The 12,332-nt window shown below is 41.7% G+C and overlaps 1 protein-coding gene across 5 annotated transcripts in view; it reads left to right on the top strand.

The window, feature by feature from the left end:
- AFF1 (ALF transcription elongation factor 1) overlaps positions 1-10,850 on the top strand; it is a 201,251-nt gene extending 190,401 nt beyond the window's left edge. For all 5 annotated transcript variants that reach the window (XM_088021117.1, XM_088021113.1, XM_088021116.1 and 2 more), the window contains 5 exons: positions 1,201-1,337; positions 1,923-1,991; positions 2,605-2,742; positions 4,659-4,864; positions 5,912-10,850. In XM_088021117.1, the coding sequence (XP_087877243.1) occupies positions 1,201-1,337; positions 1,923-1,991; positions 2,605-2,742; positions 4,659-4,864; positions 5,912-6,033 (672 nt within the window). In that variant the 3' untranslated portion in view covers positions 6,034-10,850. The remainder of the gene's footprint in view (positions 1-1,200; positions 1,338-1,922; positions 1,992-2,604; positions 2,743-4,658; positions 4,865-5,911) is intronic.
- The last annotated feature ends 1,482 nt before the right edge of the window (positions 10,851-12,332 follow it).

Here is a 12,332-nt window from a genome sequence, read left to right as displayed (position 1 = left end):
AAAATTTATATGTACATTTGTGTGTGTGTGTGTAGACACACACACACACACACACACACACACACACCACATCTTTATCCATTCATCAGTCATTGGACATCTGGGCTCCGTAATTTGGCTTATTGTATATAACGCTGCTATAAATATCAGGGTGCATGTGCCCCTTTGAATCAGTATTTTTGGGTAAATATCTAGTAGTGTATATGTTGGAACATAGGGTAGTTAGTTCTGTTTTTAACTTTTTGAGGAACCTCTCTACTGTCACTGATTTTCTGAGCCTGGCTTTCTCTAGAAAAAATAGTTTAGAACAAAGTTATTTTTAAAAAGTTAGCAGCCCCACGCCATCTTTCTTTGCTGATATGTTACCATCTCCTTATACTCCTCTTGCATCTTTGCTGTTTTTAATTCTTTTTGAACATACCAAGTTGAAAGCATTAGCAGAAACTACAAACTTGGATATGTGTTAATTGGTTGCTCTTATAACACATGGTCCATATGGCAAGTGTAGAGAAAAGGTGGGGGTGCTTATCACAGTCTCTGAAGAGCTGGCTGTGTTCCAGGGAGGAGAGCATTCCGTGACACCGCGTGCCTTCAGGTTTAGGTGACCATCAGTATTTGAGCTCATTCATGTTTCTACTTGCCCTTTAAGGGACTCTGAAATTTTATCCTCCCTGGCCCAGGGATAGCCTTGTACACTTAACCCTGACTTCCAAATGAGATTGGATAATCTGTTTGGCTCTAAAATATATAAGACGATTATTGTTAGACATAAGTTCTAAGATGCTCCTAAACCATAATGTTTCCTATTGCTTATAAGATAAACTTCTACACATACAAAGAAATTTGTGTCTGCATCATTCTGGGTGTGTAGGAAAATCTTCTCATGAAAATCACATAATTGTACACCAATAACAAGGGGACGATGTGCTTACTGCCTTGGTTTGAATGTGTAGCTTAAGACTTTGAGAGAGTAGTCTTAATAAGATTGTTTTCTTTTTCCTACTAAATTTTTGCTAAAAGAAATTTTGCAGTAGGTCAGAGCCAACAGGCTTTGGTTATCATTTTGAGTTCCCTTGTTCTCACGCTTTTCCCTAGCCATAATTAAACTAAGACAGTGGAGGGAAGTTGAGGTAGAGGATGTGGTTGAGAAACTATAAACAAGTCTGTTTGAGGCCTAACACTGACCATGCTCTTCTACAGACGGACAAGGTTGGGAAGGCTTTTAAGTACTTGGAGGCCGCCTTGTCCCTTATTGAGTGTGGGATTGCCACAGAGTCGGAAAGCTCGGCGTCCAAGTCGGCTTACTTGGTGTACTCGGAGAGTGCAGACCTCATTAAGTAAGTGCCACGTCATTTTGCCATCTTGCTACGTGCTTTTCCTTCCTCACCTTTTATTGTTTGAATCCACTCGAATTTAGTAGGAAGACAACTTAATAAAGGGGAGCCTTAAAAAAAAATTTACTGATCCAGGACCATTCCTTGGGCCCGAAACGAAAATTGTATTCTAGATGAAGTGATAAAACGGAGGGACCGGGTCCAGCTCCATCCTTCTGCCAAGTGCACCGTGAAATGCCGGACCATTCAGGGAGAGCCCGGTTTTTCCAGTTTGGCTGTCTTATCAGACGCACTGGCAGCTCCGTGTCCGCTCCCTTCTTTGTGTTTGGGCAGGGGACGCCGTGAGGACACACGTTTACGTGGTTTCCAGCAGGTAACAGGCCAGAGAAGAGACGTGTCCTTGTCTGCTTTGCCGAATGGCCTGAATTACTGCTCTAAAGCCTGGGGTTTTCTTCTGCCTGGTTTTCATGTCTTCACATCTTCAGGAAAATGAACATAAAACCAAGACAAACCTAATAAGGTATCTTTGTGCCTGGGATTTTCTAACTGCCTTTGGTTAACCTGATGTATTTTTATATTTTCCTGTAGATTTATAATGTCATTGAAATCCTTTTCAGACGCCTCAACTCCACAAGAGAAAATATTTGCTGTTTTATGGTGTGTACCTTTATTTTTCCTTGTCTAAATAGTATTTGCTTTTGCATCTTTTGCTGTTATAAAAAAGATTGAGTAATTTGTTTTCTTAACATGGTAATTAATAATGAAAGGCGGAACAATACCAGAAAGTAGGATGTGTGGTCAGGAGGTTAATCCCGCTGATAGTCATTTCTTCTGAAAGACATCTGCCATTTTACTGTTGACTCAGTAGATGCTTTGGTCTCATGACTTAAATGATATTCTTGTGTATTTGTGTTTTTCCACCAATATTTACTTTGCGGGGAGGGACAGAGGGAGAGGGAGAGAGAGAACCTTAAGCAGCCTCCACTCTCAGCGTCAGCTTGATCTCAGGACCCTGAAGTCATGACCTGAGCCGAAATCAAGAGTGGGATGCTCAGCCGACTGAGCCACCCAGGCGCCCCTTTGTGTCTTATCTACTTTTGATGTTAGTGTGAACAGTATAGTAAGATTCTTAAGATGTTCTTCCTCATGTAGATGAGGAAAACCCAGAGTGTTCCTTAGACTATAAAGGGTTAATTAGATGGCTTTGTGTAGTAGTGATACTCGTGTCTACAAAGTAATTCTTGACTTTAACTTCTGTTTATGTTCATAGCATGCGTTGCCAGTCCATTTTGAACATGGCGATGTTTCGTTGTAAAAAAGAGACAGCAATAAAGTATTCTCGTGCTCTTAACGAACACTTCAGCAGTTTTTTCAAAGTTGCCCAGGCACCTTCTCCATGCATTGCAAGGTAATGAAAAGTCTAATTTAAATAATTCTCAAAATCAAGCTATCTCTTTATTTACCTCTTGCTTTTGCAACCATTTGTATGACTTTGGCTTTCCAAAAATTGTGTATATCTATGTGCTGATTTGCTCCTTAAATTATTAGCATATTTCGACCTTTTTGAGGAATAGGTATAAGTTAAGGTGTTTGCTGAGTAAGTAACATAAAAAGATAATTACAAAGAATATAGGGTCAAAATTTTAGAGCTTTGAGGATCTTCAAATATGCCTAACAACACACAACAGAGGCAGAGCCAATCAGAGCCAAAGTCTTTTCTCCGTCTACATGACGTTGTCTTGGCATTTCAGTAAACAAGAACTTTCCAGAACTGAATGCCCTTATCTAGGATCTATGACAGTAATATTAAGAATGAAAACTATCTCTAGCTGACTCCTGCCTCCTTTGTGAACTGAAGGTGTTCATCTGTGCCATAAGATGTTGAAAAACAGAATTTTTGTGCAGGTGTTGTTAAGATGAAGTTAGAATTTTCTTCCCTGTAGTACTTACCTAGCATGTTTTGTTGTTGTTGTTGTTGTTTTATTTGGTTATACTCCTTGAAAAGTTCCCCGTTCTGATAGGTTTTGCTATTTTAAGAATATCACCTAGAAGATTGCCCCATTTCTAGCACATTCAAGAGAAGGGAGTCCCATATGGCCTCTCTTAAAAAAAAAAAAAAAAAAAAAAGAGTCCTGATTGAGAAGTAACTTCTTACCTCTGAAAATTTTCATGACTCTCACCTCAGATGTTAATTTTAAGTCAATACATTGTCAGTCATATTATTTTAAATAACTCCTTCACCATTTGTCCAGCCACTATATAGCAAGCACCTTCTTTGTACCAAACCTTGTTTTTAGGTACAGGGGATAAAGCAGTATACAAAGCAGACAAGAATTTCTGCCCTCATGGAGCTGCCACTCTAGTCCTTCACAGTGTACATTCTGCGGGGGACACTTAGGGTCCCTGCAGCTCCCTGAGGGCAGATGGACCCAATCATGAGGCTCCTGCTGTTTGACCCATCTTTCCATTACTTTTTATGTCTAAATGTTTGCCTCGTGTTTCTCACTCGAGGCCCGTCAAGGCCCTTGTTAACTTGCACGTGCAGGTATATAGCCAGAAGGAGAGTAGATAGAAAACTGCATCCCCTGATGCGCAGTACCTCTTGCCCAGTCTCCTCGGAGGCTGTCCTGTATTCATCCAGTCATTGATTCGTTAGATACTTGGGAAGGGCCTACTCTCTGTGTTAAGTGCTAGAAATGCAAAGATTCATAAGAAATGGTCCCAGCCTTCAAGGAAGGAAAAGGAATAGACAGAAGAGTATAATGGGATGTGAGAAATGCAGTGGATAAATTAATAGGTAAATGCAAAGAGACCAGTTCAGGTGGTGGCCAAAGAGAGGCCATGCTGTCTCCCTGGGGTCCAGAAGAGGGCCAAGTGTGGAGTGGATGCTCGGTCAGTGTTTGACTGGATGAGAGAATGAATATATAGGAGATTAGAACTGTCTTCCCAGGGAAGCACTGTCTTGGTGGAAGTTAGAACTGAGGGTGGGGGGAGGAAGGGATTCCAGGCCAAGGGAGTAGACTGTGTAAATGGAGCAAGCATGTTCGGAACGTAGATGTGCCCACCTGATTCTGGGTCCGGCGAAGGACACCTTGCGTCCGTCCAGCTACTTTCTCTATTTGGTGGCCCCATTTTGTTGTGTGCGATGAAGTAAATTCCCCAAATCCTGAAAGCGAAGGGTGTCTCTGATCTTGTAGAAGTGATTTTCATCTTGGTTAGTGCACCCCGAACTTTGTAACTTGGACTGCAGTCCCAGAGACAAGAAGTCCGTAGTCTGCGGGGTTAAGGTGATGAACCAGTTCTCTTCTTTGTCCCGCCTCCCAGAAGCACAGGCACACCGTCCCCTCTCTCTCCAATGCCTTCTCCTGCTGGCTCCGTCGGGTCCCAGTCAAGTGCTAGCAGTGGCGGGAGCAGCGGCATGCCTGTCACCATCCAAAACATGACGTCGTCTTATGTCACCATTACGTCCCATGTCCTTACTGCCTTCGATCTTTGGGAGCAGGCTGAGGTCCTGACGAGGAAGAATAAAGGTAAAAGGCTCTGTGGTGGTAATTCCCGGGGCATGGGGATCGGGAGGGAGTGCCGTTGTTGGTTTGTATTTTATGTTCAGTGTTCTCAAGTGAAGGGAGTGTGGAGCTATTTGCTGTTCTCCCTTCTGCCTCACGACCCAGCCGCAGTTCTTGCTTGAGCCCTGTGGCACGGAGCCAAGCCTCCGTGACCAGATCTCCGCAAAATTAAAGTAGAAGTGGTTGCGGCGCCTCGCCCTCCAGACGTTCTGGCATCATCATTTCATCCCAAGCTGAAGTGCTAGCGAAAGGGCAGGGCAAGTAAAGACGGGAAGGGACCGGCTGTCTGCGCACAACCCATGTGGTACGTGAGGTAGCGTGACCTAAACACGGAGTCGCACGCTTGTTTTCAGTATCTGTTGAGAAAGACGGTTAGCAACAGTATAAGAAGCGTGGCATAGCACACAGTGCTGAGGCTTCTTTGAGAAGAAGAAACCTTGGAGAGAGCCAAGACTTAGGTGATGGTAGAGTGTGTGCCGTTCGAGGAACTGCTCTGTGAGCGCCCAGCGAGCACTGAGTAAAAGCGTACCTGTCACTGCCCCCGAATGCCACTCCGGATTTTCTCCTGGCTGTAGGGAAGGCAGGGGCCAGCTAGCTGTAGCCACTTAACTTTTTTCATAGCCTCTTAGAATTTTACTTTCTTTCTTAGCAAACTAATGATGCTTTTCACCTGTTGGGGTTGTTTTGTTTTGTTTTTGTTTTGTTTTGTTTTGTTTTGATTCAGCCCCCCATTGGCCCGGTAGTACAGGTTGGGTATCTTCCAGCACAAGCCCCTGTGCCAGGCCTGATGGACTCAGCTCGAGAACTGGCTCTGGGCTCAGCCTTGCGGCCTAGTGGAGGCGTATGGAGAACTAGTGGGCCATTAACGGTAGTAGATGGCGATTTCTTGCTGTGATGAAGTACAGAATATTGTGGGGATACAGTTGCTGGAACTTTGACTTTTTATGTTTCCATTTTTATTTTTGTGTGTGCAAATGTGTTCACTTGGTTTTGGTTTTGCTTTGTTTGCAGAATTTTTTGCTCAGCTCAGCACAAGTGTGTGTGCCTTGGCCCTCAACAGCAGTTTGATGGATCTGGTGCACTATACCAGACAGGGTTTTCAGCGGCTAAAACAAGCAACCAAAACACCTTAACGGAGGCCCAAGTTGATTTGATGGCTTGGGAACTTTTTTGCACATTGAAAGCCTCAGAAACAGTTCAGACGTTTGTCTCATCAAGACACCAAACTCGAGAAGAGAAGCACCATGAGATGGCCAGGACATTTGTCCACTTCAACTTTCAAGAACTTACATGATCGTTGGTTGGACGTGGTGGTTGTACAGAAGCAGAGAGGTGGAGGCTGGCCCCAGAGATGACCTTGCCTTTCCTAACTGAAGGACAGAAGTGCAATGTAGACTAAGTGGGCACATGAGTGGTCTAGAAACATTTCCGTACTTTTTTTAACCAGCAGGATGCAAATGGCAGATGAAATGAGGAGAAGCAGTTTCAGCTCTGAGAGCAAGTTCATGTCATCTCAGTAGCCACCCTAGTCTATTCCCAGAAGGAAATTTTTTAAACAATGAATTTTGGTGTAGGGTTTTGTGGATGATTTTTTTTTCTTTTAAGTTTTGGGAGAAATATTTGTTTACTAAATTCTAACAGTCACCTATAAAGCATAAGTTGTGAAGGACTCCACTGTACCCCACTTCCTGCCCGTGAACAGTGGCTTTGATAATACCAAGTATTGTCACAATTTATAAAATTGAAGGCAACTCCCCCACACCCTCCATGTCCCTGTTGCCTGGAGTACCGCGCGTTCACCCCACTTCTGATTTCTCCGTCACTGCTGGGAGTCAGCCTAAGTCCGAGTGGTGGAGGGAGGAGCTGCTGCCCACGGGGACGCCATCTTGAGATCGCATGCACGATGGAGGACTTGGTGGTGTCGTCCCCCACCCCCTGCGTCAGCGAAAGGCAGTCACCCATTGACTATATTCTGAATTTTCTACCTTGGGGAAGAAGGGAACCAACATTTATACCTGACCAGATGGCTAAAGTGCTTTTTAATTTTTGTTTAAGTAGAGCTGGAATTTGAGGTGCTGATCTGTGGTCTACAGTTATGTGGTAACTCATGTTGTCTAACCAACTCAGAATTTTGTCAGCAAACAAAGAAAAATGAAATCTACTCCTTAGAGAGGCTATATTTTTCTGCTACAGATTATTTTATATTTATAGCAAAAGTACACTTTCTGAGCCCTTGATTGTCTAGGGTAAGTTAACTCCCTAAGAGGATGTGGAGATTTGGGTGGTTAATTAGACTTTAAAAAAAAAAAAAAAAAAAAAAGTCACCACATGCCTTCACTCCAAAGTGTTCTCCGTCAACTAGATTTGATTGGATTGAAGAACCGTGGCCTTCCCATATGTTGTTATTGCCATATTCTAGACGTTAAACCAAGTTCGTAGGGAATGACCTAATGAAAGAACACAGTCAAAATTCCCACATAACCATAAGCACAGATTTTTTTTTTTATTGAAACTTTGAAGGCTATTGGAAGCATTATTTTGAGTGCAGTGTTTTTAAAAGCCAATTCCTGATATCCCTTTTAGAAGTAGAATTTGCACATGTATTAAAATTGAGGAGTGAGTGTTATCGCTACTGTTGGTTCATTTTTTTCTCTCCCTTTATCCCATTCTGCCCCTCTACATTTTGTTTCCTACCCAGAACGTTTGTCATTTTCATACTATTAATGAAGAAGGGAGTGCCATCTGTATAAGGAAGAGGTTGAAGGTCCATACAAGGAATGTAAGAACTCGGTGATTTGGTCAATACATAAAGGGATGTGTGGAGGATGGGAGTGATGATGATTTTTCACGTATGAAGTGTTCGTGTGAAGCTGTTCCTTCAGTGTCTTAGCCAGCCTGTTCTCTGTTACCAGTAGCTAGTTCAGAGGTTTGTTACCTATGTTTAGGTGAAAGCCAGAGAGTTAGAGCGGTACTACTACCTGAGCATGAGGACTGGATGTGTGGTCTTGATGGACCAATTTCATTCGCTGTTGTTCTAAAGCAAGGCCATTTAACAAAACCTTTTGTTAAATGAGCAGTAATTGTCTGGTGGGTTGTGGCATCATGCCCATCTCTTGTATGTGTGAAACAAGACACCAGAGTCAGGTATATGTGATTATTTAATGTCCTTTTCCTGCTTACTCACTTGGCCTTCTCTGCCCCTTTACCCCACCATTCCCCAGTACAAGTCACCTGTCAGTTTGGGAGGCTGTGTCTTTTTCGGACAGGTTCTGATCTATGCAGATGTGTTGGAGTGTGTGTGTGTGTGTGTGTGTGTGTGTGTGTGTGTGTTCTGTCGGTGAGCGATACTGCTCCTGTGACTGAAGACACTCGGCGTCAATTGCTCAGCCACTTCTAAAAAAAAAAAAAAAAAAAAAAAAAAAAGATTGCTTTTTCAGTGGCCTTATTCTTCGTGTGTAGTGTTTCCCCCCCCTGACCTTTATATTAAAAATTAATTTGTCCCTTGAAAAACTAATCAATTTGCAGAGATCAATTTGTAATATTTTGAACATGGGATATTTCCGATTCTTACTGCCTTGTACCTAAAAGAGGATTCCCAGTGGCTACTTTTTAAATAGAGTATGTGAAAAATAGTGGCTGATGAATCCTTAATGTTCATAATGTCTTTTTCCTGTTACAGTTGTATATAGAAATCTATAAAGAATTTTAAAAATCACTGCACTTTTTCACTGCATGCTTAAATTCCCAAAGGCAGAATTTGTACTGAGGTAGATAATTGAAAGGACTAGATTATAAAATGAGACAAATAACAAAGCATCTTAAGGAGTGAAAATTGAGTGTAAAATCTTGCCTTTGGCACTACAGTTTTGTGTGTGTGTGTGTGTGTGTGTGTGTGTGTTTGTGTGTCTCTTTACTAGGAAATGGAACAACACTGTTTTACTTTTTAAAATGTTGAATGTTCCTGTCCTTTCTGGAGATAATTAAAATGTGAATCACTGAACTTGAGATTTTAGCCAGACTAGGGGCCCTGCTAAAGGATGAAAAACACTTCACTGAAATTTACCAAATGACACTGGGGAAGAATGTGAAAACATTCGCCACATGTGAGCTGCGGTGAAGAAGCGAGGGTCCAGTGGGTGTATTATCAGGACGAGAGTTGCAGTAGCATGACTTCTAGGATACACTCAGTGCTGCATGATAATGAATCTGAATTTTCTTTTTTTAAATAAAAGGATCTTTATTTTATAGATCTGTTTTGACCAAGATATTTAGCTTTTCCCCTAGACAAATTAGAACACATTTATATCCTTTGATTCCAGATCCCAGGCTTTTGAGAAGCTAACATTTGGCCCCTTTCTGGCTGAAAACCTGCCTTAATTGGTACCTTAAATATTCATGTTCGTAGAACCAGGAGCTTACTATTTTGTTAGGATTCCTGTCCAATAATTTTTAGAAGCAAAAAGATGAACCATTATGTCCTCCAAAATGAACAGCTTTTGTATCTGATACAGAAAGGAGATGTGCGTGTGTTGTACGCATGCATACGCATTCACACACACAGACTATGAGGCTGGTTGAATTAGATGTATTATTCATCGTGCCTTTGTTGACCAAACCTAATTTTGAAATAATACTAATTTGGGATAATGCTGTATTTATTTTGATATGGCTTTAAGACATGTTAATGTGGGTCTTGTACCTTTTGTTCTTCTGCTTCATGAAGTTTGAGGCATATTTATTCATCTTCAGGTAAATGAATCAAATAAGGCTTGATTCCCTACCTCCCACCACAGATTCTACTTTTTTCTTAAGGATTTATTTTCCCAGACACTACACAAATCTTTGAAAAACTTTGCCACTTCTACTACAGTCTTTACCATCAATTACCAGTATTTCAGTTTTGCAAGGATATTTGGGTTTCTTTTAGAAACACAAATGCAGAGATTTGCTCACTGGAAAGAGTTGTGTATGGGGCTACGGAGGCGTGTCAGGGTTATGGCGGTACTTCTTTGTTCCCTTTCTGTAGTGGGTTGTCTCTTCTGATTGTTTTTGGTCCTATTGAGAATTAATGAATATAAGGTTTTTCCTGTGCCTTTTTATCTTGTGATTTTGTTTGCTGGAGGTTGACTGGCAGAATTACATGGTGTTGGGGATCTTCCTTCAAACATTGCAAGGGGTATTTGTACCATATAAACCTCCAATATGCAATCCAGTCATGTTGGTTTCTCAGTGACTAAGAATGATGACCACTGGCCATGTTCTTTAGTTCTACAATGAGTTGGCAAGCACCACCTATCTACTTAAGGGGGCTGTGGATTTCCTATTGTCCTAGGGAAATCACACTATGTTCCACTGTGCAACAGATCTCAACAGGTACTGTGATGGGTAGAAAAGTTCCCTGTATTTCTCTACCCACAAGGGCAGGAAGGAAACCTACAGCTCCCTGTGAGCCTAGATATACTCTCTCGGCCTGGAAGGACAAGGGAGTAAGACCACTGGCAGCAAGGCTGGCCAAGCTGCACTGGTGAGACCAGGCGGTGGCCGACCTAAGGAAGATAACGTGCTTTGCTTATAAAAGTAGATGTTTAGGTGATGCTTAACACAGGCAGTATTAACTTTGCCTTTTGTTCAGGCCATCAACATGTATTGTTAAAATTACTGCACGTTCCCCCTCAGATATCAAGTATACACTGTTCATGTTGGGGTGTGTGTGTGTGTGTGTGTGTGTGTGTGTGTGTGTGTTTATAGGTATGTGTCCCAAATCTTTTTTGTTTTTTGTCTTTCTGAATGTGATCATGTTTTGGATGATACCTGAGCAGGGTTGCCTTTTTTTTATTTATTACCGTTATATATTATATTATATATTTGTTGCTTTCTTATAACTTTAGAGGAAGTCAAATCTTGGTATTAAAATTGTTTAAAAAAGGAATAAATTGCCCAGTTGATAAATGATCACTGGTCTGTCTAAAATACGAATTTGTCTCTAATTCTTGTGGAATAATGTGCCAGCTGTCTAGTCCACATGGTGAGTTTGTACGTAGGCTAGGGAAGCAGGGATGCTCTCAGCGGGAAGATGTGCAACACAAGTAAGGGGGATGCCATGTATTGTATCTACTTCAGCAATGGAACTGCAACTTGGGGCTTGTGTGAATAAAATTTAGCTGCCTTGTATAGTCCTTTGAAAGAGACATATGTGATCTGTGAAAATTATAGTTTTCTTTTTTTAGAAGAAAAATTTGCAAAAGATCTTTCCAAAGATAACGTGCCACAGATCTTTTGTTTGTTGTTCTCTGTAATGAGGATTAATTGCTGTTTAAAAAGACATGTAATTGACTTGTTAATCTTCAAATTCTTTCCTTTTCACAAGAGGATCGAGCTGTAAAAAAAAAAAAATAAAAATTTAGAGAAATCATTGGGGTTGAATCCATGCTTTCATTTTGCCTGAATAAAGTAATTCCTAAAATTGCTATATATAATTACCACTTAGCCAAGAAGAGTCTGACACGGTGGAATGACATGCCCTCGTTCACAATATGTATTTATTGTTGAAACAGGAAAAGAAGTGTGGGCAGAGGGAAGCTCATCCTTCTCTTTTGGTTTATTTTTAAGAACTTCAGTCACACACGAGTTAGCCTTTCACCAGGGTGGCATCTTCTCTGACATTCTGTGCCAGGGGCAACGGTGACCTTAATTTGCCTGTTTTCAATGTTTGTTGGGTGGACAGATTTGTAGAATGTTGGTGTTGAAAGGTTTTGAAAGGCCATCTGGTCTCTCCTCCCTTTGCTACTTTGAAAACTCATGTTCTACCTCAGTGCTTTTAGGAAATCAGGAAAAACCTAGGTGCTGAAATCTGACTTGCTGAATTTGAATCCTGGCTCTTGAGTTTGCTATGTGGCCTTGGGCAAGTTACTTAACCTCTCTGGGGTTTTCTCATTTTAATAAATTTTCTTGATTTGGTATCTACCTAGTAGTAAGATGGTAAGGATTGGGCTAGATGGTTCTGGAGAGCGCTTAGCATAGTACCTGGCATGAACACTCACAAACTGGTGGTTCCTTTAATTTACTCCTTCCCCTTACGGCACCACAGTATCCCCACAGCTACCCTCCAGCCTCTGACCGAACACTGATAAAGACCTCACTACCCTCCTTTTCCTTTTTCATTTTTTGTTCCATAGGTTAGGTTGACCTCTACTTAATATTGATCCTTCCGAACAGACCCCCCCACCCTCACTCAGCAAGCTTGTAGAGTCGACAAGCCCCAAGAACCGGTAAGCACGCAGTGGCAAGCACGTGTGGAGAAAGGGAGTGTTTTTAGTCCCCATTAAGAGAAGCTCTAGGGCAGACATCTCATTGGAACTAGGCCTTGAAGGATGGGCCATAAAATCTCTGGTTTTCATCTTTTTCACAAAAAATGTCCCATGTCCTAGTTTGT

Source organism: Eumetopias jubatus, unplaced genomic scaffold (assembly GCF_037043125.1).
Source record: "Eumetopias jubatus isolate StellerSeaLion01/CBP00866 unplaced genomic scaffold, mEumJub1_p1.0 scaffold_2, whole genome shotgun sequence".
Classification (NCBI taxonomy): Eukaryota; Metazoa; Chordata; class Mammalia; order Carnivora; family Otariidae; genus Eumetopias; species Eumetopias jubatus.
This window is presented reverse-complemented; position numbering and strand designations above follow the sequence as displayed.